Consider the following 26,151-nt stretch of genomic DNA (forward strand, 5'->3'; position numbering starts at 1 on the left):
CATGAGCAGCTCCAAGAAGAAAAGGCATCCTGAAATTTAAAATAATCATTATTATCTTCCTCAGTTTTCTTTGATCACAAAATGCATGAGAGGCTCTTTGTGTCTGTGCAGCTATCTCACACCATGTGCAACCTGGGCAAATAAATTTAAAATGTGACTCAGAACTGCAGGGCAAACCATGTGGCATTGGTAGGTTATGGAGGACAAGTACTCCCCTCACAGATGTTCTCCAACAAGAATGACTGATAACAGCTCACTGAAATGGCATCTGGGGAACAGAGCTCCAAAAGCACCCAGAAAAGGCATCTTCTGTAAAGCTGGGGGCTGTTAAATCAGGAGAAAGGGAAACATGCAGTCTTTGCTACTGTTCAGGGGGAGATCACAGAATCTTAGCATGGTGGTGGTTGGAAAGGATCTCTGAGGACCATCTGGTCCAACTCCACTGCAAAAGCAGGGTCACTCACAGCAGGTTGCCCAGGATTGCAATGGGTAGGTGTGCAATCTCCTCAGAGAAGACTGCACAACCTCTCTGGGCAGCCTGGTCCAGTGCTCCAGCAACCTCACAAGAAAACATTTTCACAGAGGAGAAGCTCTGCCCACTCTATGCCGTAGCCTCCAGATAGCAAAATAAGGGTAGAAGGAACAGGACACCCACGTAAAACACATGGGTCTGTGCCAAGTGGCTCCTGCTTGAGCAGTTTCTGCTGAAGCTGAGGGGGCACGATGATGGTGAAGCTGAAGGTCCTTCCTGGCCACTACCATAGTTCTGTATAGGCTTGGATAGCCTTTGTCTTCTAATTTTGTCTCAATGCAATTCTCTTAAATGAAAAACACATTCTAGTTTGGGTTTTTTTTCTTTTTCTACAGCTTTGGATTACTCTCTCAACATCCCTTTTCCTCTGCTTCAATATTTAACATCCTTCAATTTTAACCACCTGGGGTCAAAACTCACTTCATGGCTTTAACTTGCTGGTTGTGAATGTGGAACTGATTAGTTTTGCAATAAGTCCACTGTTATGAGAAAAATCTTTCACACACATACCAAACTTGTTAATGCATTCAAGTCCATTGCAGGGTTTTAAGATATCCTTGATGGATCATCTGTCTTGAAGTTCCATCCTCTCATATTAGTTACAGCTGAAACACTGAGCCAGTCAGTTATAGGTTTAAAGATATTCAAAACTGAAGCAAAAGGGAAATGGAGCCTGTTCCTGGGACAAGTGGAACAACCACTTTTTTACACCAAGATCCAAAAATCCACTTTCAAAGCCACACAGGGATGCAATTTCAATTTTGCCCCCCCCCTCCCAAATCCAAGGACCCCAGATTGAACTCCAGGCCCATGGCAGCACAGGGGCAGTGTGTCTGGAGCACAACCAGTACAGATCCTCCTCCTGTTCCTGATTTAGATATTACCTCCAAAAATAAGTAAATAAAAAGATCATTCCTGTTCAGATCAACGTCACGTTGCCAATGTAACATCTCTCTGGTGAATGTTAAGATATAATTACCCTGTAAGGAATGATTCCTATTAAACATGTACTACATCTCCCTCTAATTGAAATTTAAGCCTTGGGTTGTGCTTGGGTGTCACTAAAGATGTGATTAAACATCAAATATGTATAAGCCTTAACTCCTTTTGGGGTGTTGGGATAGCTTATACTAAGTAACAAACAAAATAATTCCTTTTGTGCTCAAAAGTTTTTAGTGGCTCAGTTTGAGGCTGCTGCGGGAAGATCCCCCTCCTGAACTGGGATGTCCCACCAGCCTCATCTACAGCAGCCCGAGGGTGAGAGGTTCCTCAAATTCCCCTTCACTCTCCTATCCCTTGTACCATGCTCCCACACAGGGCTTTCTGCTGCCCAAACGACCTCCTCTGCCAGCTGCCTCTCCTCCTCTGGAGCTTCTCAGCCTGCATTTCTCATGCAGAACTATTTGTCATGAAGGCAAAATGGAGTAACGTGCAGATTTTCCTCTAACACAGGGAAGCTGAACCTGGGATTTGGACATGCCAAGCATCAGCAGGGACATCTACAAGAGCCCTACAGCAAACACTTGCACACAGGCATTATTTTTGTGCCTATTTATAATTTTGTTCATAGTCTGAAATCTGGTCCTTGTCAGAGTTTTTCTGTGAACCCTGATGGAATCCCACACTTGGCATTCCTCACCACCACCTCTGCCCATCCCTTGGGACATCTGTGCTCAGATCCTGTCCATCCTGCAGTAAAAACAAGCCCTCTGGATGTCAGCAGTTGGAAAGGGAATCTGCTCCTGTCCTTGTCTCCTTCCCTGAGCTGTTCTTCTCTGAATGTTTTACCTGCTTTGTTATTTGTGCATAAAACAAGCAGCTGAAGTTTGTTGTGTGGTTATTGTTATTTTAAAACTGTCCTAATATTTGAAATTAAGCGAATCCAGAATCACAGCATGGTGCAGGTTGGAAGTGACCTCTGGAGATAATGTAGCCTAACCCCCCCTGCTAAAGCAGGTAACAACAGTAAGTTCAGCAAGACCAAGCCAAGGGACAAGAGGGCTTGATGCTCAGACTTACCTCCTCTGCACCATGGATTTCCTGCTGTCACCACTGATGACTGGTTCTTCCCCAAAGGCAGGTAACTCCATCTACCTCTACCTACACAGTAAAGAGTTTGGGCCAGAAGTCATTCCTTTCAGCAGACTGTTGGTTTTGAATAGCAGTGTGGAAAGAGCAGAGCTGGCAAGGATGAGGAAAGCTCTGGCTCCCCATCCAGCCGTCGGGGTGCCCATCCCAATCCCCACCAAGAAAGAACACCGTGTGGGCTTTGGCCCTTAGCAAAGACTTCCTCTGACAAATCCCAGCTCTGATGACAGTGAGACCCAGCAGCAAGCACTGGCAGCACCATCAAGCAGGCAGACTGGATGACGACTCTTCCAGCCTGCATATTGAGATTGAGTGAAGTGAGAGACCACCTTTGGCTCTTACCTGCAGGGCTAGGCTGTAGCTTGAATTGAGAGATTTACCAGCTGTCTGCATGAGGAAGAGGTACCAGGAAAGGAGACAGTAGGGCAGAATGAGGCAAGGCAAAATTCTTCCTGGTATCCCCACACAGCAAGAGCTAGCACTGGCCTCTGACCTCAACAAACAATCATGAACCTGTGGAGGCCTCAGGGGAATCATCAGGGGGTTGTTCAGGGACTACAAGCCACAGCTTAGCAGAATTGTGGGCAACAGACAGGGATCCCAGCACACATGCATAGTGTGTGTGTGTGCATAGAGCAGGGACCCCAAATGCAGGGATCTTCTATGGGCAAAGCAATGAACCTGGAAGATGGTGTGATGGTTTGAAACTGTCTTTTTAATTTTTCCTTGCAAAGTTCAGAACAGAGAAAGTGAAAGAGTGTAAATAAGTAAGCAGTATGTGCTGACTATGGTAGAGGCAAGCACTGGATGGCTGGAAACTTATCCAGTTCCTCATGCAACTGCACGTAACACCATTCTTGGCCTGGAGAGACAAATCCTGTGGAGACACGGAACTCCAGAGAGGATTGAGTCAGACAATGGAACTCATTTCAAGAACAATCTTGTAAAAAACTGGGCCAAAGAGCACGGCATCGAGTGGATATTCCACATTCCCTACTATGCACCAGCTGCAGGGAAGATCGAACGCTACAACGGTTTGCTGAAAACCACTCTCAAAGCCATGGGGGGTGGATCTTTGAAAAACTGGGAGAAACATTTAGCACAAGCAACCTGGTTGGTGAATAGTAGAGGTTCAGTGAATCGAGCTGGACCTGCCCAATCAGATTTGTTGCGAAAGGAGGAAGGTGATAGAGTTCCTGTTATCAGAGAAAAGAATCCGTTAGGCAAAACTGTTTGGGTATTTTCTCCTTCAGGAGAGGCCAAACCTGTCCGAGGGGTGGTTTCTGCTGAAGGTCCTGGTCACACCTATTGGGTGATGCAAGAAAATGGTGAAATTCAGTGTATTCCACAAAGAAATCTAACTTTGGCTGAGAGAGGTTAAATTCAGAGTGTTGCACAGATACAGCATCGCGCCCAAGAGGAGAGTTCATGAGATCTACGGTGCACGAACCCTGAGAGCCCTGAGTCACCTGAGAGTCCCTGTTCCTTCCTTCGCTCCATCTGCGAGGAAACAAGCTGTTTGCTGTTTTTCCTGTGATTTGACTCTTTTGAATCATCTACATCCGAGATAGCCGGAATGGACTATGGTCTTTATTCACCTATTGTTGTAGATATTATTTTAGATTAGATAAATGATAGTAGCAGCCAATGGAATTGTTTAGAAGGGGTGGACTGTGGTGGTTTGAAACTGTCTTTTTAATTTTTCCTTGCAAAGTTCAGAACAGAGAAAGTGAAAGAATGTAAATAAGTCACTATTGGGTGTAAGAAAGCAAAATAACGATTGTTCTAAACACTTCCATTGGATAGATAGAAATGTTTAAGAACTATTACCCAAAACAAAGTAAGCACTCTGCACATTCTGCGTTCGGCAGTGGGGGCAGTTGCTGGGCTGTCTGGCTGCTGTTTCTTCTTCTCTTCTGGCTGAAGATAACACGTACTGACCTTGGCAGCTAAGTTAACAACTTTCTGCTCTAACTAACTCTGCTTCTCTGTCCAGGGGGGTCTGGGGGGAAGCTCCTGGGAGAGAGAGAGGCCCCTTTGGGAGGGTCCCCTTGGGGGGAAGCAAAGGGAGCTTGGTTGTGCTTTTCTGTTGATTGTATATATTTGTGAATGTTGTGAATTTTGTATATTTGTACATATTCATTGCATTTCTCTGCTTGTAAATACAGCCTTCATTTGCTTCCAGACTGGGCTAGCCTGGTTATTGTCGGTGGGGGGGGGAATTTCAGCTCACACCGACACAGATGGGAGTGTTGAGAACTCCTCATAACAGCTGGCAGAACCAGCTGACTTGGCAGTATTGGCTTAATGGTTGGATATGATGATCTTAAAGGTCTAACACCTCTATGATTGTATGCTTCTAACCACTCCACCACATCCCACATGATGCAGAAACCCAAACAAACGTCTCACTAGAGACATGTGTTTTCCCCACAGGCCCTGGGCAACATCTAGGACCACAAACTTCAAAGGAAGAGCAGAACTTCCTTGTTCTCAAGCAGGAAGACTACACAAAACCCCTGTTTCCCAGGACATTTTCCCTGGAGCCACAGAGGAAATCTAAAGCTCTGTAGATGGTCATGAGTGACCCCATCAGCAACCACAACCCAATGAATGGACAGCTGGGCTGCAGGAGGCACCCTCAATTCCACTGCTCTGGAATGGGCTGACATGGGAATGAACCAAGACACAAGACCTTCAAAGAGGAAATTTCATGGACGCCTTTATACACATACACAAATATTTTAATAGACCGGTAACTGCGATGTTATCCATGTTCTTAGTATGGTCATAATCAACTAAAAAGAGATTTTTTTTTTTCCTTAAACCTTGTAAAAATGACATATTTTACACATCTTCTATTTACAGTTGCAATATACTTAAATGTTATAAAACATCCACTCTGACCTTTAAAATATCCATATACTAGGATTTAGGATTAGATATATTATAATTTATAGGGTTTGCTGTGTACCTATCTGTTCAACAGGAATTTCATCACCAGCCTGGCTTAAGAAAGGCTGCTCAAAACCAAAAAAAGACAACAGGAAAAAAACAGAAGAAAAGAAAGAAAACAAAGAAGATTGGGAATGTGCAAATACTGGGGAAGGCCAAAAAAAAAAAAAAGTAATAATCATTAAAAAAAAAAAAAGTAATCATCATTAAAAAAAAAAAAAAAAGAATCAAGCTTGGAGGTTTAAAATACAACACCATGAAAGACTTCCAATAAATTAAAATCAAGCCCCACAAATCCTCTCCCTGGCATTGCATTGTCCATGACTAACTTTCAGTACTATTAATCTAAAAGGGGAAAAAAAAAACAACCCGAAGAACTAAAAAATGTCCTCCCAGGTCACCCCTGGTCTTCCCAAGGCCACGGTCAAGCATCAAGGTTTGCCAGGGTGGTTGCTGCTGGCACAGCCAAGCTGGCTTTATTGATGACCCGTGAGTAGGTGCGCTCCATTCCTTGCTGTTTTGCTGAGTCCTCCTTGTAGGCAATCTTCTCATGAAAGAGAAAAGAAAAAAGATGTGAAACTGTGAGAGAGATCCGAACTGTCTGCTGTCTGAAATGCTCTTTGTCTAAATGAGAATTTCCCACTTTTTATTAAGCAATGATGCTGAGGATCTGACAGAGGAAAGGGACCTTTGCCTGGGGATCCAGAAGTGACCAGAGGCTGCAGCAAGAGGGTGGGGACACATTCTCCAAGCGGGGGAATAAACGGGACTGATCTAAACTGGTGCTTCATGGAGTTCCCTGAACTACGTTTCTCTAAAAATTCTCACACAAACACGACTGAGAAGTCACCTACATTTGCTGGAGAGTGTCTAAAGAAGGGAATGAAGCTGGTGAATAGACTAGAGCCATGCTTTTGCCTCAGGAGGTTCTTGCTGACCTGCCCCACTGGCCTCCCTAAGCTCACAACTAGGATTACAGAAACCCTGCATGGTATGCAGGGTGGAAGGGACCTGTGGAGATCATCCAGTCCAATCTCCTTGCTAAAGCAGGGTCACCCACAGCAGGTTGCCCTGCCCAGCAAGATCACAGTGTCCATGAGGGTTTGGAGTCTCTCCAGAGAAGGAGACTCCACAACATCTCTGGGCAGCCTCACAGGAAAAGTTTTCTTCATGTTCAGATGGAACCTCCTGCAATCCTGAAGAACATGCATCTCAATACTGCTCATGGACAAGACATCAAACATACACCATCTCTTTTCTTTCCTTTAACTGCCCAAGTAAGGGAGTCACTACACATGAAATTAAAACAAACATCCCAAGTAGAAAAACTAGCAAGTGAGGAAAGTACATGACATTAAAAGAAAAAAAATAGATGTAAGAAAAATGAACATACCACTTTTGGCTATAGTATTGAGGGAAATGTTAGACAAGGAAGAAGAGAAGCTGTATAAGCAAGGACCATGACAGAGCTGTCAGAAAAGAAAAGAAAAACAAAACAAAATAAGAGAAAAATATGGTGATGAAAGAGTCACTGTCAGTGGGTGAGCAAACAAAACCCTCTTGAGTACAACAAAGGAAAAGGTGACAAATCTTACTGGTGTAAAGCACAGTTACAAGAGAGCCTTAAGCTTTCCATCTCTGAGATATTTCAGCCACAGTTTACAGCCTGTGCTTTCTCTACAGCAATGCTTTGACAGAAACAGGGAGCTCATGGATTCATTGCAGGAGGAGCAGAATTTTCCACAAAAGCCCAAAAAGCTGCCTGGAAAACTGGGCTGTTGCCTGTAGGGCTGCAAGTTACAGACTTGTCTTCAGTGTGGATTTTCAAATTCAGATGGATTAGTTATGATTCATTCAGATCATTTGATCATCACTCAGATGATGATTTTGACTTTTGCTGGATGAACTCTTCACTTTGCATATTTAATATTGCTGTCTACAAGTAATTCTGTATTGTTTACTCTTTTCATTGACATGCAGAAAACTCAGAGCTTGCTGATATAAATACAGGGGTGAGTATTTAATAAAATTCACCAAATATCTCATGGATGCTGAAAGTCATGGGCTGCTTATGACTCATTTAAGTTGTCCATGCATTTTCCACTCTTCTGGGGAGCATAAAACATATGGTTCTGCCTAGGCACATTGATTGATGGCCAAAATAACCTCCATGGGAGAGGTGTGGAGACTGAGTAACAAATGAGACCCTTAATACTTTGATACTTAATAAAACTAACAGTGATAAATATTAGTTATGAGAAACTTGCTGGAATGCTTGAGGTTCACAAATCTTTGTGCACCTGAAGAGGAAGCAGAACAGCTTGATCCCCCAACACCATATATCAAGCTTTCAAAGCCACTAAACAGCTCTACACCCTGTGAAAAAGAAAGCTCAGTTCTACAGTAAGTGTACCAATGGGCCAAAAATTCTGGTAAACTCGTATTTTCCTCACCTGTGAAGATGAACAATACAGTGTGATCTAATGGGATGCTTATTAGACACCTCTTGGAGATGCCATCACTGATACTAATGGTTAAACAAAACAGCTCTGTACACAAACAGTGCTTAATTGTGCTCTAGGCACCTGGAAAAGCAGTGATGGCTAGAGAATAAGTATATCTCAGATGCCATCTAAGGTGGACTACACAAGCATGCAGAGAAATAATTAAGCAGGATTTAATTTGTACTTTAGCATGCAGAATCGCTCAACATTTACATTAAACCAGAAAGCATCCAAAAAAGTATCAATGTAGACACAGCAACAGAATAGCTGCAAGTGTATTTTGGGCTATTTCAGTATTCTGGGATGCATTTCACATCATGTGGCCACCCTCATCCTTCTGAAGCTGCCAACAGCTGAAATACATGGGGTGTATTTTGACAGAGTACTTAAATATAGAGAAATAGAAAAGAAATAACTCTGAAAGCTGAATACAGAGAGAAACTAGACAGGTATCCCCTCCAGTTACAAGCTAGCTCTTAAAAGCAATTTACTGTTTCAATTAAATAGATCACAGCTGCAGGATAAAGCAAGCAAAGAATAAAATTATAGTTTAACTGCTTGTCTTTCTATGTCTCCAGACCTCAAGCTGCATTTAGCCTCATGAAGAGTCAACTTTTTGGCTGGTAAAAGGCAAATATTTTTGGTCAAGCAGATTCATTAGGTATAATACAGTTGGATTTAAAAAAAGAGAGGGGGGGAAAAAAAGAAAGCAGTAAATTGCATTTTCTCAGTAACTGTTGCACTCTGTGGTTTTACTTCTAGTATTTTGCTGTACAGCTTCATTTGTGACTGGACGACAATGGTAACTGCCCTCATGCAGCCCAACCAGCATCAAAACAGATGATCTAACCTGTTCGTTCATGACTGCAGAGAGCTCACTCAGCATGTCCTTATAATGAGACTTCATCTCTCCCTGATATTCAAATTGGTCCTCCTTAATTAGGCGTTCGTTGACATCAAGAGCATGCCCACATGCTTCTGCAAATTGCCTGCAGGCACAAAACCACAAAGAACAACACACACATTTTGTAGTAATGAAGAAAAGTCTGCCTCTATCTACCTATCTATCTATCTACCTATCTATTTATCTACCTATCCACAGCATTATACCTCTACTCCTCCTCGCAAATTACACCCTGTTAGAACTGAAGTTCAGAAGTCATACTCAGATCAAGAGGAAAAGCCCAAAACTTCACTCAATGCTTTTTGTAAGATGGGGTAGATGGAGATGTAAACTCATCTGGTTCAATTCAGCCTGATTTCATGTTGCACCTACTCATGCTACAAAGAGGGTGGAAAGTCTAAACCTAATGTTTACCTGAAGATTTCCTTCAGAAGCTTAACTTGATTATCAGGATATCTCTTTGCATTTGTCTCCTCAAGAAAAGCTCGAGCATAGGCCATTGGTCCAGCATTTACCTGGGGAAAAAAAATAAATGAGGTTCAGAGAACAAGAAGTTTAGAATAATTTTCTGTTGTGTTTCCAGGCTTGGGAACTAGCCTGAAGAACATCACCTCCCTCCTCCTATCACCTGGATGGAAGCTGAGGAGTTTTACTGAAGAATCACAGAGTAACAGAATTATTTTGGTTGGAAGAAACCAACCTCACATGAACTGTTAATATCTGCTGGTCTTTGAAAGCTCTCTGCTAGTTAAGCATCTCAAATTTATGTGTCTGAAGACATTTGAACGAGGGCATGAGAAACACACAAACCTCACACCCACCCTAGCTCTTTCTAAATAGGAAACAACTTAACCAGTCCTAACAAAACTCCTTTTAAAGGATCTGTAGGCTTGTCTGGGTGACAGGTTGTGTGCTCAAGTGAAGATCTTGTTAGAAAGGTCCTAACATCTCTTTAGAGAAGATGTGACTGAAATAGTTGTATTTGCACTTAGCTCAGTGGAAAGCTTTCCATTGCTTTACATTTTTAGAGTGAGCTTCAACAGCACTGGAACACAAGACAGAATCAGAAATGTAGACAAAAAGTGTCTGGAGTGATGAAAATCAGAATAAAAATTTAGGTAGATGTACTGAAAAAAAGCCCAAAGAAACCGATAAAAAGAAGCAAATTGTCATTACCTTGACACTGACACTTCCTTGGAGTTTGAGCTGCAGTCGGATCATGTCCACTTCTTCCATTGTGCAAAGCTGATTGAGCTCTGAAACTTTTTTGGACATCTCGTCGATTGCCACTTCAATGGGGTTCAGCTCCGTGCTGGTTTGGCTTATGACTTGAATACGCTTCTTCACATAGGGGAACAAGTGACTAGCTGCTCAAAAGCAAGAAAAATATCAGAGGAACTCATCCAGCAGGAGAATATTTATGCTATTTGATCTAGCAGTGTTGGGTTAATACCTGGACTTGATGATCTTAAAGGTCTCTTCCAAGCAAAACACTTCTAAAGCAAAGCAATTATGCCAAAGTATTAATGCTGGACTCTGTCAATCTTACTATAAATCCATATAAATTAAGTTGTAACCCAAATGAGCCGAAGCGACACACCAGGTCCAAATGGAATTTTGATGTGCCAGGTGCTGGAAAAGCATTTTCCTTTGAACTCATCCCATTTGCTACTCAGCTCTGTCACATCCACATGGCAAAAAGCTCTCACTGCTCAGATTTTATAATCCACAAATTTTTTCTTCTGAATTAAAGTATCAAATGATGAGCCTGGAACAAACTTCAGACAGTTGAAAATATCTCAATCAAACATGTTTGAAGTCAGATGCAGAAGCCTCTGGTTTAGCTGAACCAGGAATCACTCACCCACAGATAACAGAACTGTTTTGGTTGGAAAAGACCTTTATGATGATCAAGTGCAACTGTTAACTCAGCACTGCCAGGTCACCACTAAACCATGTCCTTCAGCACCACGTTTACACATCTTTTAACCTCCGCCAGGGGTGTGTACTCTACTACTTCCAAGAAAGAGAGGAGTAAGGAAGGGAAGAGGGGAGTAAGGAAGGGAAGAGGGGAGTAAGGAAGGGAAGAGGGGAGTAAGGAAGGGAAGAGGGGAGTAAGGAAGGGAAGAGGGGAGTAAGGAAGGGAAGAGGGGAGTAAGGAAGGGAAGAGGGGAGTAAGGAAGGGAAGAGGGGAGTAAGGAAGGAAAGAGGGGAGTAAGGAAGGAAAGAGGGGAGTAAGGAAGGAAAGAGGGGAGTAAGGAAGGAAAGAGGGGAGTAAGGAAGAGGGGAGTAAGGAAGAGGGGAGTAAGGAAGAGGGGAGTAAGGAAGAGGGGAGTAAGGAAGAGGGGAGTAAGGAAGAGGGGAGTAAGGAAGAGGGGAAAATCTAGTTCTCTTGACAGTTCTTTCTTAGAACATTGATTGCACCAATGAGATGAAATATTACCTCTCACTTAAAAAAATGCTATATAATGTATCTTACTCCCATTTTGAACAAAAATTCCTTTTAAGTTTTACTCTTTGTAGCAGTACAGGCAACCTACTTGGGCTTGTTTGTTATTAAAGGAAGAATGGTCCTGAGAGCTCAGCTGTCTCCAGCAGAACTGCTCCCCATTTAGATCACTGCCAGCAAAGTTAGGCTGCCAGTAAAGAAGAAAAACCAAGACAGCTGACGACTCCACAAATGAAAACAGCTTTGCCTAGGATGGTCAACAGGGCTGTCAGAAAGCACCTACTTTGCCAGTGGGCACGCTGAGAAGATTTACTTATCATTCTGTGCCCGTTGACCGCAGAAAGCCTGGCACAGGGAACACTACGGTGCGTAACTGGGAGAGGAGGGGCGGGAGTGCGCAGCAGCCTGAGCAGACGTACTCGTCAGGACGGTGCGCCTCTTGCACTGCTCCTCCACCCCCCCGTGCTTTTTCCCTGAGAGCGTGAAAGGGGTTTCAAACACAAAGCGGTTGATGTTGTGATGCATTTCAAAGTCGGTCTTTCGATCTTCTGCTTCTTTCTCTTCAAAGAAAGGTGTGACATATGTCACCTGGATATAGGCGTATTTTGGGTCCAGGTCTTTGGGGTTGACCTGTGTGACAGTGGAAAACACATGAAATTCTGTTCAGTGTGATGAGCTTCCAAGGCAGCTGTTTTATTTCTGACACTTCTATCTGTCGTAGCAATGCCGAACAAAACTGAGACTGCCAACAGTAACGTCCAGACCACAGAAGAATACACAGATATTTAAACAAGAGGCCCCTAAGAACACTACGATTTTTGAATACAGCCATTGGCAAAAATGGATGAGAGAGAAATGAGAGAGAAAACAACCTGCATCTGCATTGCAGTAATCATCTGCCCACTCTCTGCAGGAATGTGATGGAGTATGCTCTTTTCCCACTGACAGAGATGCTCTGCTATAACATTGTGGGTTCCATACAGCACCTGCCATGCTATAAGGTTGTTTTTTGATTGCAAAACCAAGTCATAGTAGTTCACACACTGAGTTCACATTTCTTCTTAAAACACAGACCACACACCCAGTTCTCCCCTTCATGCAAGAGCTGTGCATCTTTTGTACCTTGTTGGAATCCTGGATGATCTTCACATTATCTATTCCAAACTTGTCTGCATAAAGTTTCATCAGCCTCTGGGAGATCTCAGACAAGCCAGTTAATTTGGGTTCTTTGTAGATATACTCCTTACCTTCCTCTTCTTCAAAAAAACCCTGTTTGGGAAGAAAGAGAAGGATGCAGTGAACACAATAGGCAGGTGAAAGCCTGAATGAGGTGGTTACATCAGGAATCAAGGTTGCCTGTAAAACAGAGCATCCCATATGCCACTCCCAGCACCAGCAAGAAGCGTCTAGGCCCTCTGTCATGTTGAAGCCTATTGCAACTTTGGCCACCAAAATTATTGATTAGGCCAATCTTCTCAAAACACCAGGCAGAATTAAAATCAATTATCTGTACATTTCAATGTTTGTTTAGGAAAACAACAACCCTTCAATTTATTTAAATAGGGATTAACAAATAAACACATCTCTGGCTTTCACTTCAGTGAAGATAAGGGGCACCAAAATCATCTTTTAATTTGGGACATGCTCAGAGCACTGTGAGCATTACTGAAAACCAGTGACTAAAAGCAGCAACAGCAGCTTGGCTGAGAATGTCTTCTTCTCACTGTGACCTTTTAACATCACATAGTTTTTAAAAATGTCACCAATTAAACCCCATAGGCATATGAAGAACTTCATAGGTAATTAGACAACAAACCTAGAGCTCAGAGGCTGACACCCTATAAACACTGACTGAGCTGGGCAATTGATTTCTATTGGTTTCACTAAGGAAAGATCTGCAGGATCATATCCTGGTTTCTGATCCTGTTTCCACTAAAGCAAAACTGCTTTATGGTGGAAAGCCTCATTAGTTTGATGCAACCATACTTACACATGATTGCTGTTGTCAAAAAACATCTGTTTTCGGTTACTACTCAGTGTTTTCCACAGGAAAAAAAGCCATGTTTTCCAAATTAATCAGATAGCAAGTGTCCTAGAGTACTATAGTTTATGCTCTCCAGTACCAATTCTGTGTATGCTAATGTTTATATGTAAGTGCCAAATCTCTGTGCTGATGCTGCATGGCATACTAAGATGATATCTGTGTTAATGGCTTTGCTTAAAAAACCTACCTGAAAACAAACAGCTAAGATATTTAGTCTTGTCTCAGATGCAAGAGGCATCTTTTAAGTACATATTCCCTGCAGAATTTCAGCTGACAAGTGACAAGCAGAAGTTAACTGCAAACTATAAATAATCATGTCTGCCATATGCTATTTGTCTGGCAAAGACTACTGACAGCAAGATTAAATACTTTTCAGGAGCCAAATATCCTCTGATTTTAGGATTTCAAAATATTAAGCAGCCAAAGTTCCATTACCAATGCATATCCCTGGACTATTTTCATACTGGCTGGTTTTGCCCCATAAGGACAGCATGGCCTTAGAGATGGAAATCACCACAGGGAGCAGCTGAATGTAATGAAAGGGAGATGAACAGTTACTGGTTTCCACTGAGCTCTGATGTGCTGGGAGTCAAGTCGTGACCTGGAATTGTCACCATGAGAGTACTGAAAATGCCCTTTTTCCTCCCTGTACACCCTCAGATACAGCCCTTGGAGCTCACAGTAGATGTGACTCTTCTCTGCCCTTTGCACACCATCTCCACAGCCAGTGTGCTGAGGCAAAGTTTTCTACCTCACCTGCCAAGAGTGAGTATCTGACAGGTCCTTTCCTGCCTGTACCAAGCAAGCATTTCCTGCTACAATTAGTGAGCATCTTGCAGTCTTTGATAAGGAAGCTACAGCTGTTTTATCACATTTGGAAAAGGGGAAACATCTGCTCTTCAGACATACACCTGCAATGAGTTTACAAAATGTGAAAAACCTGCCTTCCAATTTCTACAGCTTCCTGCACAGGCAGGAGAACAAAGCTTCTGCTCTGCCTTTACCTAACTGTTCTGAAAACAAGGCTTGAGTATCTTTGCTTACCAGCAAAGTGTGAGTTTTCAGCTACTTGACATATTTAACAGCTTTTTTTTTCCCTTGGATTTTAATTCAGGAAAGACAGCTCAATCCACCCTGTGAATGAAATCACAAGCACTGGCTGGTGTCACCACTTGGTGGTGCAACGAGATGGTGTTACCAAAGGCCCTTAGCAGAATTTGCAAGACTGAAGCAGCAGCTGTCATGAGATCTGTCTCTCTGATCTGGCAAATACAGCTTGGTGTTGAAAGCAACCGGTTGCATCCTCCTTAAGGACCATTTTTGTTCCAACCATCCTTCCAGGGGGGATCTTCACAATGCAGTGACCACATTCCACACCTGCACATGGAGCATCCCATTCCTGCACACACTGCATCCCACACCTGCTTATGACTTCCCTGCTGTGGCATTCCCTCTGTATGGCCTCAGCAGAGCAATTCCTATTCCTTTACCTGGGTTTAGCTGTGTAACACTGGCAAACCTTGCAGCCATCGGCTTTTGGGAGGAAGTGTGCAAAGTCTGCCAAAAGCACGAAAACAGGGAATTGGTTTTTAATATCCTAAATGAACTGGGCACTGTGACTGCTTTCATTATGGAGGCCTGTGATACTCTTAGCAACAGAAAGACCAAAGCTCCCAAACCTGTACACTTGCACAGCCAAAATGGAAGCAAGTGGCACAAAGGAAAAAGGGGCTGACAGAAATACAGGAAGAAAACCTTCCAAAGAGAAAAATAATGCAGTCACAACCAGGAACGGACTGTTCTCTCTCTCTCCTTCCAGGTCAAGCTCCATCTGATGTTTCCACACCCACCATGGTGCTTTCTGTACTGGTAAACCCTCCTTTCTTCTTTCTGCACACCCACTCCTATTTTCCTGGGTAAATGAGGCACAAATAATATCCATGGAAATGATCCACCTTTTAATATTTGCGCTGTGCCACATGCTTTTGTCACTATGACTCTGCAAGGAGCAACACAGAGCAGCCCCACCTTCCACCACACAACATCTCTCCTCCAGAAGGACAGGAGGGAGCAGTCCTGGGGTGCATTTAGAGTTCAGTGTCTGGGACACCAGGGAACAGACTGAGCAACACGCAGCTATGAAAAATTCAGATGCTTCAGAGCACTAAAGCTGTTTAAATGAAGTCGCCCGTGTGGCACTGGCAGCCGGAAAGTTGTGGCACTGTAACAGAGATTTTCCAGTTCAGCAGAACTGCTGCAGATAAATTACCCACTTAAAATTAGCTGCCTTTGGAAGAGCCCTGGCAAGAAGCTGCAATTAGGATAGTCCAGTTTTTCCCCATTTTTGATGAAGGTCAGGCGTAGGGAAAACTCTGTTGTTCCTCAGGTGCAGCTCGACTTCTCAAGGTCTTGCCAAGTTCAGCTTTGCTATGAAGGCCCAGGACTTGCCATTTGCCTCTGACCCCCAATTTGCTTACTCCTACAAAGGACTACCAGGAACAAGGTCATATCACAGATTGATCCCATAGCCCTCCCTCTCTGGAGCTGCTGCCCAGGCCAGGAAAGCAGACTGGCATTCAAACAACATTAATGCTGCACCAAGTTCTTCATTGGAGGAAGAAGGGGTCCAATCCTGTTCCCAGTGAAGCTGACAGAAAAACTTCCACTGAGATGAGGTGATGCAGCATTGGGCCCCCACAGTGCACACAAAATACAGCAACAGGGTAATTCAAGTGAGGGAACAAACCAAAGTTAGTTTGCAGGATGCAGTGATGAATGAAACCACATTATTTATCTGCCATGAACCAGAGAACTGAGAGCAGAGGAGAGTTAATGTTAAGTAACTGTAAAGGGAAGGATGGAGGATATGTGAGGAGAATTAAAACAAAGCATGCAAAAGAACTAGACTTACCACGGCCTTGAATAAGATCAAAAGGAGAAAAGAGCAAATTTTGCATTAAAATCTATTTAGCAAAACAGAATGATTCACATCAGTCTGTTGTTCACACACCTGAGTATTTTAAAGGAAACTGTATGCTTGCCAAAACCAGGTCTCAAAGGAACATGCTGGATGGCTACACTGGTTCATAGTGTAAGAAAGCACAAAACAATGCTTCTGTGATGCCGAAGCACAGCAGAGGTAATAAAACTATTCTACAGTATATTGCACAGCATCAGAGGTGGCTTGAAAGCAGAAGTCAGAATCAGCGAGGAACACACCAGAACATCTACTGCCTGCTGCTCTGCTTTAAGTTCTAGTAAAGGAGAGAGCCATGTAACAAAGATGTTTTATCTGTGTTTATTTAAGCTTTACCCTGTAACAACTTGCCCTGCCTCAGTCTTAGTTTGGCTTGATGATGTCAAGAACTAAAGCTGATGTACAAGTCTGTTCTCCATCACACCACTAAATCCATAGCAGCAGTTTACGCAGGTGCAACTGAGAGTATTCTCTCTCATCCTGCCTGACCCACAACATGCCTCTACTCTGGCACTCACTGACTGCCAAATGTTTCCCTGGCTTAGCTTCCCCAAGATACTTCAGGATTCAAAGAACACATCTGGAATCCTTGGAGACAAAGGAGCAGAGGTGGACGTACCTGCCCATAAAATGCCACACGGTAATACCGCCCGAAGAGACGCTTCTCAGAGTTCACCACTTCTGCAACCTTCAGGTATGAGCGGTGGATATCATAGTACAAGTCAGACAGCCTCTGTGGTGAGAAGAGAGGGAGGAGAAGTGAGAGCACGTGAATCCTTTGGGAGAGGCCACTATAGCTCTGCATGAGCATGGCTTGCCTTCATTGGGTTAGCAAACCTTTGCAGAGATGGCTGTGCATGCTAAGAGAGAAGTCAGACCTTGCCACTATGGGGTCACTTCAAGGCTTCTGTCATCTTCTGAGAAGTTTTGTGGTAGTGGTCACACAGGAAGACAAGCATCCCTCTGCCTGACAGAGGTTAAGGGTCAACCAAGAGGTAGGGAACCCTTTGTGCAGGGAGGAGCAGGGTGCCAACAATTCCAACCAGCTCCCAACTCTATGCAAAGATATACTGTCCATAATGGCCACCACAAAAGCACTTTCATGGGATAGTGAACCACAATTTCAGCTAAGTTAAAATCTGAGGACCTGCTTCCTCATCATTCATCTTAAATCTACCCACTAGAAAATAGAAAAATCAGTAAATGAGATTATAATCTGGTTTATTTAATCACATTTTATTTGCTATTTATTTATTTCATTCAGCGCACAAAGGAAAAGGAAGGACAGAAAGGAAAAACTTCACTTTTAAAGTAAGCACTTGCTTGTTTTTTGTTGTTTTTTTTTTTTCCTGGAAATCTTGATCTTTACTGTTGTTTTAAGATGATAATAAAAAATATGAATCAACCAACTTACTTTGAAGTCCCTCTGCTTCTCAAAAACAGCAATGATAGGCTTGTTAACCTCAGCAATGAGCTCGTATCTCTCAGACTTCCACAGGTATTCAACACACAGCTCCAGCTGCTCCACAAGAATATTCTGCAATTCCACAGACACAAAGAGTTTGATGACTCGACAGCTGGTGCCATTTAGTCAACATCAACTCAGCAAAAGCACACACCAGCTATTTGTTTTAACCCTGGATCTTCCATGTTAAGGTTTATTTCAATGACATAAAATTTGATCAGATATTGGTGACCAAGCTCTTCTTTAGCTAAAAACCTGAAGTAACAGTGATATGAAAATACCTGAATAACTGACATCTCATTTAGCAAGAGGTTTGTTTTGTGGGCTCCCTGTCTACTCAATATTCTGGTTGGCCAAACATCTACCCTGATATTTAGTATCACAGCTCTGACATTTCAATCCAAAGCTCTGTGCCTTTTAATGCTGCATGTAGTACAATGTGTTGCAATGTGCACAGGCATCTATTAGAAATAATATTAATACAGAACATAAATGTCAGTGCTGCTGACCTCATTGTAGGGAGTATCTTGCATCCCAGAGTCCTCCTTCATAGCACCTTCTTCTTTTATGTTGGGGGTAATGCTCAGAAAAGCAGGCCAGCCCATGGAGAACAAGCCTTGAAGTAAAAGTCACAAACAACATCAGTTAATGACTGGATAACCAAATGATTGAAAAAGTTATTTGGTGCCAGTAAAACTGGGCTGATTTTATTGGATTGGTTTAGTATTTTCACAGCCCAGTTGATGAGAACCAAACAAATGGAACTGGCTGAATTTATGAGATTGTTACATATTATCTCTACAATATAAATCCAGGCAAAGGATAACTACAACATCTGCCTGACACAACCTCATTCCTCTATGGCATTGTGGTTTTTTGGTTGTAGAGTGCTGGAGCTTCTTGTAAAGCAACACATGCAACACTCATCTATGACCTCTCTCTACACTTGTCTACAACCCCTCTACTATGAGGCCAGGCTGAGAGAGTTGGGGTTGTTCAGCCTGGAGAAAAGAAGTCTTTAAAGGGGTCTCTCAGAAAGATAGGGATAATCTTTTTAGCAGTGCCTGTTGTAATGGGACAAGGGGTGATGGTTTGAAACTAAAAGAGGGGAGATTCAGACTAGATAGAAGGAAGACATTTTCTGCACTGAGGGTAGTGAAACACTGTCCCAGGTTGCCCAGAGAGGTGGTAGATGCCCCATCCATGGAAACATTCCAGGTCAGGTTGGATAGTGCTCTTATCAACCTGCTGTAGTTGAAGATGTCCCTGCTGACTGCAAGGGTTTGGACTAGAAGACCTCTAAAGGTCCTTTCCATCCCAAAAAGTTCTATGGTTCTATGATCCATACAGGAATTGCAGGCTGAGGCAAGACTGTGAAACCAGTGCTGTGACTCCCAGTCTGACCTACAGGCACATTCTCTCTCTGGAGAAGGAGACTCCACAACGTCTCTAGGCAGCCTGTCCCAGTGCTCCAGCACTCTCACAGGAAAGAGTTTTCTCCTCATGTTCAGATGCAACCTTGTGGGTTCAAGTTGGTGCCTGGTGCCCCTTGTCCTGTCACTCGGCACCACTGTCAAGACTCAGGCCCCTTCCTCTTGTTCCCTGTCCTTTAGATATTGGTAAACATTGTGAAGATCCCCTCTCAGTCTTCTCTCTTCGACAGATGTTTAAAATGATTCACAAATTCTTCACCTCACCTACTGTGATCTGCAATTCATGCAAAACATCTTGCCACTAGTGAACCATCTCTGATATATTGCTCCAAAAGCATCCTTCTAGAGGGATGCATTTTTATATCTCACCCACAGATGTTCCCAATGGTATCACAGATCTATGGGCTTTCCAAAACTAAGTTTTCTCTTCCCCAGATATTTGCCTTTGCCCCCAGAAATCCCTCTTTGTGAAAACTGCTAAAATATCTCATGCTGAGAATTCCTCTGAAATATAGTGAATAAACCAAGCTACCACTGCACAGCAGCGTTTACAAATATAAGCCTGCACTTTATTTCTCTAATAAGCATCATGGATTAAAAAATACCATGATCTATACTAAGTTACATATGGATAACCAGACATTAATTCCACCCCACTGCCCTCCCAGCTTTGGATAGCGAAGGAATTGGACATGGATTTGTGTGCTGAACACCCTCTGACCCCATGACGAGCAGACTGCTCTCCTGCTGAAAAATCCCTTAACCAGAGACATCAAATCACCAAACCAAAGCTAAAGAGCATCAGGAAAGGAATATAGGATGTGTCAACTTGCTACTACAGCCACCAACATGCAGTATAAATGTTTTTCTTTTGGCAGGTATTTTTCCAGCTCAGTAGGACACCAGGGATTTGATTCCCTAATGATGTTATGTGACCCATGAACAGGCATGGTTAGAGCACTCACTTCCTCCACTGTGAGTTGTTAGTAACACATTACTATCAGAGACTTGACCATCTTCCAGGAGCATACGTGTGGGACAAATCTTTTCCATTTTCCAGTAACCTATGATAGTGTAAGATGGTATTAGTACACTGCTACTGGTATGTGTTAATACATGCATATTGAATAACGACAAACAAGTGAAGCATTCTCTTTTAGCACTAGCTTACTAAACATTTAATTAACTCTCTTTACACTAAACACACACTTGGACTTTTCCAGTGCTAAGACTGGCTTTTACCATATATTTTAATAATAAAATACTTGGATACTTGGGAAGAATTCAAGCAGCTTTAAGAATGTTGTATATATATAAGGAAAGAAAGCACAACAGCCAAAAATTACTTTCATCAATAATGTTTAAAGGCACATAGTTGATTTTGAATATATTTGCCTTACCCTTTCTTTTCAGGTACTCAGCAATGAGAGCAGCAATGTGAATGTAGCACATAGCAGCCTGTAAGGAAAGACCAAGATACATGTAGAGGTTAAAGGACATTGCTTGACTTACAGCATACATCTGGTAAGGTACTTTAATCACTGTACTGTCAGACTGCAGGAAGGGAAAGAGAAAATTGATACAACCACTTAAGAAAATAAAGGATTAAATTGTTAAATCTTTTGTGAGTGTTAATTTCACCCAGTGTCCTAAGGAAAAGGAAATATTTGTTCTGAAAACCAGTAAGAATACTTAGCAAATAAGATATTCCTGGGTTAAGCATTGAAATTTTGCATCTCTCATTTCAGTTTCTGATGAAAAGGACAGCACAGCATAACCAAAGCTGCTCTCCTATGCTGTAGTGGAGGAGAAGAAAATCCTTCATGTAATTTATGCACTGCTCAGAACCTTATCATAGTACAGCTGCTGTGCCTCTTTAGGCTCAGCTTCCCCAACATCTTCATGGCTTGCTCAAGCACACATCAGGTACTCAGCATTAGGTAAACTGGGATAGTAAACACCTAGCAAACAAGTTTGGTCTTCAAACCTGTCTTCCTCCAATTTCAAGCAGATGTGAGACTGTGTGACTCTTTTAAAGCACTACTGTTGTCTTACAGAGCCTACTCCTTTATTGAAATTACCTCTGATAGATCTCCATTCCTTGCATGAATCTTGGCCATGCTTTCCAGCCATGTCCTGCGTAACTCAGGCGTGCTGGCATAGGAATTTGCCAGGCTGTACTGCAGATCCACGAGCATCTCAGGATCCTTCTCATGCTCCTTCATCTGTGCTGTGGCCATCAAAACTGTTCTGATGCGTTTGGTCAGGTCCTTCACCTCTGCTGGGAAATTAAGGTTCTTTGGGAAAGATAAGCAATGCATCACTAAAATCATCCAAAAAGCCACATGCAGCACCCCTGAACAAGATGAAGTCCTGCTTATGGAAGATCTTTTTCCCTAACTCAGTAAGTTTTGAGCAGAGTCACAGCATGGATGTTGTACACAAATCCTTCACCTTTTCTTACTGTTGTGTCGTAGCATCTACTAGACCTCCAGGTCAGCTGTACTACTATTTCAAACTGAAATATTTGCTCTTTGGCCACTTCCTGGACATAGAACTGGATTCTTGTATGCTTGAGGCCCTGCCCCTGGTGACATTCAAGACTAGATCTGATGTGGCCCTGCTCTAATTGGAGGTGTCCCTGCTCACTGCAGGGGGGTTGGACAAGATGACCTTGAGGATCCCTTCAAACCCAACACAATCTGTGAATCTGTGTGTTGTAGACAGTCCTGTTGAACCACACACCCACCCAACAAGTCTCACCATAGTGAATAAAACACCACAGCCTGGTTCCTGCCCTTCTCACACTGCCCAAGATAAAAACAGGGTCTTTGTCTTACTCGTGTCAGTTCTTCTCAACATGTTTAACTCAGCTTTGTTGTTTCTCATTTTTGGATAGGCAATAAAATGCAGTTCTAGTTTCAGACCTATCTCCCCCTCCTTCTCTTTATATTTAAATGTAAAAACATTCAGAAAAATTAAATGAAACTAAATGCTCCATCCTTGGTGTCACGTAAAGAAGAGAATGTTACTGACTGCAGTGCTGGGAAATCAAAGCTGGACTTTGAAAACAAACAGAATTGTAACTGCATCTCATTAACTGAGACATCAAATTACTTATGTTAATTATCCATCAAGTTGCTTACACCAAGTTTATTATTAGTCTCAGAGAAGATACCCTGAAGTCCCCTCTAGAGAAGGAAAAACACCTCCAAAGTATAAAATTCATGCTACCAAATGTTTGAATTTGAACTGTAAGAATTAAAACCTGGATTTTTTTCCCAACACCTTTAGTACAGACAATGCATATAACAGCACTGGTAATGAATCCAAGAGCTAAAAGCCATTTTCAGGGTTTTAGTAAGCTGCCACAGGCCTAACTGAACAGACTAAAGGAGTAGTTTGCAGACTAAAAATTGCTGGCCAACTGCAATTTTGTTTCATTACACACGACCTCTGACTTCAGGCAAATCAGCAAAATAAACAGTGAGTGACAAATAATACAGCTTTCAAATCAAAATCTCTCTTTTTTTGGTTTAAAAACTATTTTCAATCACTGAGCTTCTGAGTCACAAACAGTTCTAGGACTTTTCGGCTGCCTGAAAAAGGCACCCTAGGAATGCATAAATCCCTGCCACCAATTTGATTCACCGAAACACTTGTTCCTCTGGAATTGTTGACCTTTTGTGAGAGGTAGTGACTGACAAAAACCCATTTCTTACTTTCATCTGCTTGTCTCCATTAGCAAAATTATTTATGATTGCGAGTGAGTGTTGAAAACGCGACCCGCCGATCCCGGCGTCTGCTATCAGCTGGCTCACGGCTTTGATGAGCTGCAAACACAGGGAAAGCAAACACAGGGCACAATTAGCACAGAAAAACAAAAGTTTCTGCAGAGTTTTTCATCCCCATTTTAATATGATTTGATGTATCTAGCAGAGATATGCTTTTATACCTCTCCTAGGAAGATAACATGCACAGATGTGAGGCCTGTGAGTAATCTGTCCAGCATTTGTAACCACACACGTTGGGCAGTGGAAGTGCACTGTGATGGTCCCTGGACTTCACATCTCTGTCCAGCCATGTGCCTTTGTAGCCAAGAAGGCAAATGGTCTCCTGGGGTGCACCAGTACAGGTCAGAGGTTGACCTGCTGGAAAGCAGCTCTGCAGAAAAGGACCTGGGAGTGAAATTGGGCAACAAGTTCACTATGAGCCAGCAGGGTATCCTCTTAGTCAAAAGGGCCAGTAATCTCCTGGGGTGCATTGAGTGTTGCCAGCAGATCAAGGCAGATACTCCTCCCCCTCTGCTCTGCTCTAGTGAGGCCACATCTGCAGTATTGTGTCCAGCTCTGGGCTCCCCAATTTAACAGACACAGGAAACTAATGGAAAGAGTCCAGAGAAGACTACAAAGAAGATGAGGAAACTGGTGGGGAAAGGTTGAGAGACCTGGGGCTGTTCGGCTTGGAGAAGAGGAGACTGAGAGGGGATCTTCTCAATGCTTATCAACAGCTAAAGGGTAGGAGTCAATAAGATGGGGCCAGACTCTCTCCAGTGGTGCCCAGCAACATGGCAAGGAGCAACAGGCACAAATTGGAACCCAGGAGGTTCCATGTAAACACAAGGAAAAAATTCTTTCCTCTGAGGGTGTTGGAGCCCTGCAATAGGCAGCCCAGAGAGGTTGTGGAGTCTTCTTTTTTGAAGAGATTTCAAACCTGCCTGGACACAGCAATTCTGGGCAATCTGCTATGTGTGACCCTGCTTTAGCAGGGTGTTGGACTATAGGATATCCAGAGGTCCCTTCCAACCATCTCGAGCTGGGATTCTGTCATTCTGTTACTACACTATTAAATTCTGTTTAGTTCCTTCCTCAGCATTGCTCCCACTGCTGTACCCAACACACATGGATCAAGAATGGCTATTTATTTGCTCTCTGGCTGCATTCACAGCTGTTGTCTGTCCCTGGAATAGAGCTGAGCAGCCCAAGAACAGCAGAGAATCCAGCCCAGTGTCTGTAGACTTGGCAGGGAAATCGAGCTTTTGCAGAGTGAGGACTCCACAAGGATTGCTTTGATACGATGATAAGAATAATGATAATAATGAATAAGAATAATGATAAATGCCAATGCACATCAGCTAAATACCGATGAGCTCACACCTCACTTACCTGCAGATGGGATCTGACTATTGATTTCTGCTTGTTAAATTCAAAGTTCTTCCTCATGAAGAAATAGAGCAGAGCAGATGCCTCTGTCTGAGTTGAACGTGACCTATGGTTACAGCACTTCAGGATTTCATAGCAGAGAGAGCCACAGAGATCTGCTTGTCCTTGGAAGAACGCTGATGGGAACTGTTGAAAAAAAGGTGTGAACATGTTCAGCCCTGCTTTCAGGCCTTTGGATGGTTAGTCCGAGTCAATACTTTTTGCTGTTAAGCTCTCAGTAAAAACAACTCACTCTCCCACATTAATTCACACCAGGGTTTAGTGAAAAAATTAGTCACCAGGTGAACATAATCCCATGTGGAAATCAAGATTTAGTAAAACTAGCACACAGAGGATTTCATACTAACACTGCATGTGCTGCAAGGATCAGCCTAGCCTCCAGGAAGTCCAGACAGCAGCTGGCACACAGCAAGAATAAGACCAGAGCAGCCAATCTTAGGAAAGCAGAACAGCTCAGCAGGAAAATTGTGGGGGAATTTTGCACTACCATAAAAGTGATCACGAAAAGGAAAATTGAAACTTCCAGTGGTCAAGGTTCTAAACAGCAGGAGACAATATGGAGTGGAGGATGGCTCTCCAAACCAGATCTACTATTTATCAAGCAGGGTGGACAAAACATCTTCAGTCCTTATTGTCCGGTATGTAGTTTAAAGCTGCCTGTGGATGGGTCACTTGATAACTCCCCCGTGTCCTCAGGTCATGTTACTGGCAGGAGCATGATTTCCTCCTGCTTTCCCCTGAGATAACTAGGAGGAGACCACATGGTTTGACCTAATCTCTGCTGCTGCATTTCACAGAACCTCTGGGAGGTCAGACTAGTGTGGCTTAATCCTCATTTCCTCACAGCAATTGTTATCTGTGTACTACACTGTGCTTGGTTTCAAGATGATCTCATCTGAGTTGATGAGTTGAAACTTGTGTAGCCTTTGCAGTTGGCACCAAGTGTCTCATTGTCTGTGATCATTTACAGATGTGCACCGCAAGCAGAGAAACGGTTTGGTACATAAACTTCTTTTAGTCCAAAACTCTCTGATGCTGACAATCAGGTATTTGTAATACTGCATTAGAGAGGATGAACTTTTGGTGAAGGGTATGGAATACTCTACTACTAGCTTCTCTGGGAACAGGTGTAAGCAGGATTCTATGACCCAGGTATGTGCCATGAAGACCATGGAGCACTGGGGTTTCAAGCTTTCTTCCATGGGTGATTAAAGCATAACCAGATATCACAGACATTCCTTATTTATTAACCTTTCAAGCTCCACCATCTTAGTAAACTTTTCGTTTCCCAAAACAGAACTAATTGTTCAGGTATTGCAAACTTTTAATCAGCAATAAATTCAGAACCCTTTCAAAGTACCCAACTGTCCTCAAGCTGTAACATATTAATAGGTCAGACTAAGAGAATAAACCCACAGTTACCTTGCCTACAAAGAGCCGTAGGGCAGCAAAGACGTGCTTGAGAGCTGCTGCTGACTGGTTGATTTGCAGAAAGAGCATGTGTGTGTCAAAGACTTTCTTCATCAATGCATTCTGGCAATCAGACTGCTGGAGCTGCCTCTGGAAAGTTCACAGACA

At 42.9% G+C, this 26,151-nt stretch overlaps 1 protein-coding gene across 1 annotated transcript in view; it reads right to left on the reverse strand.

The window, feature by feature from the left end:
- Positions 1-5,999: 5,999 nt before the first annotated feature.
- The window catches only part of DOCK10 (dedicator of cytokinesis 10), a 127,150-nt gene continuing 106,998 nt past the window's right edge, over positions 6,000-26,151 (reverse strand). Inside the window, exons 42-57 of the mRNA XM_054385942.1 lie at positions 25,996-26,133; positions 24,517-24,699; positions 23,074-23,184; positions 21,433-21,648; positions 20,752-20,809; positions 20,317-20,415; positions 18,428-18,534; positions 17,868-17,990; positions 17,073-17,186; positions 16,388-16,393; positions 12,555-12,701; positions 11,852-12,062; positions 10,160-10,350; positions 9,398-9,498; positions 8,930-9,068; positions 6,000-6,119 (exon numbers count right to left, since the gene is read on the reverse strand). Of these exons, the coding sequence (XP_054241917.1) occupies positions 6,000-6,119; positions 8,930-9,068; positions 9,398-9,498; positions 10,160-10,350; positions 11,852-12,062; positions 12,555-12,701; positions 16,388-16,393; positions 17,073-17,186; positions 17,868-17,990; positions 18,428-18,534; positions 20,317-20,415; positions 20,752-20,809; positions 21,433-21,648; positions 23,074-23,184; positions 24,517-24,699; positions 25,996-26,133 (2,064 nt within the window). The remainder of the gene's footprint in view (positions 6,120-8,929; positions 9,069-9,397; positions 9,499-10,159; positions 10,351-11,851; positions 12,063-12,554; positions 12,702-16,387; positions 16,394-17,072; positions 17,187-17,867; positions 17,991-18,427; positions 18,535-20,316; positions 20,416-20,751; positions 20,810-21,432; positions 21,649-23,073; positions 23,185-24,516; positions 24,700-25,995; positions 26,134-26,151) is intronic.

Source organism: Indicator indicator, chromosome 13, assembly GCF_027791375.1.
Source record: "Indicator indicator isolate 239-I01 chromosome 13, UM_Iind_1.1, whole genome shotgun sequence".
Lineage (NCBI taxonomy): Eukaryota > Metazoa > Chordata > Aves > Piciformes > Indicatoridae > Indicator > Indicator indicator.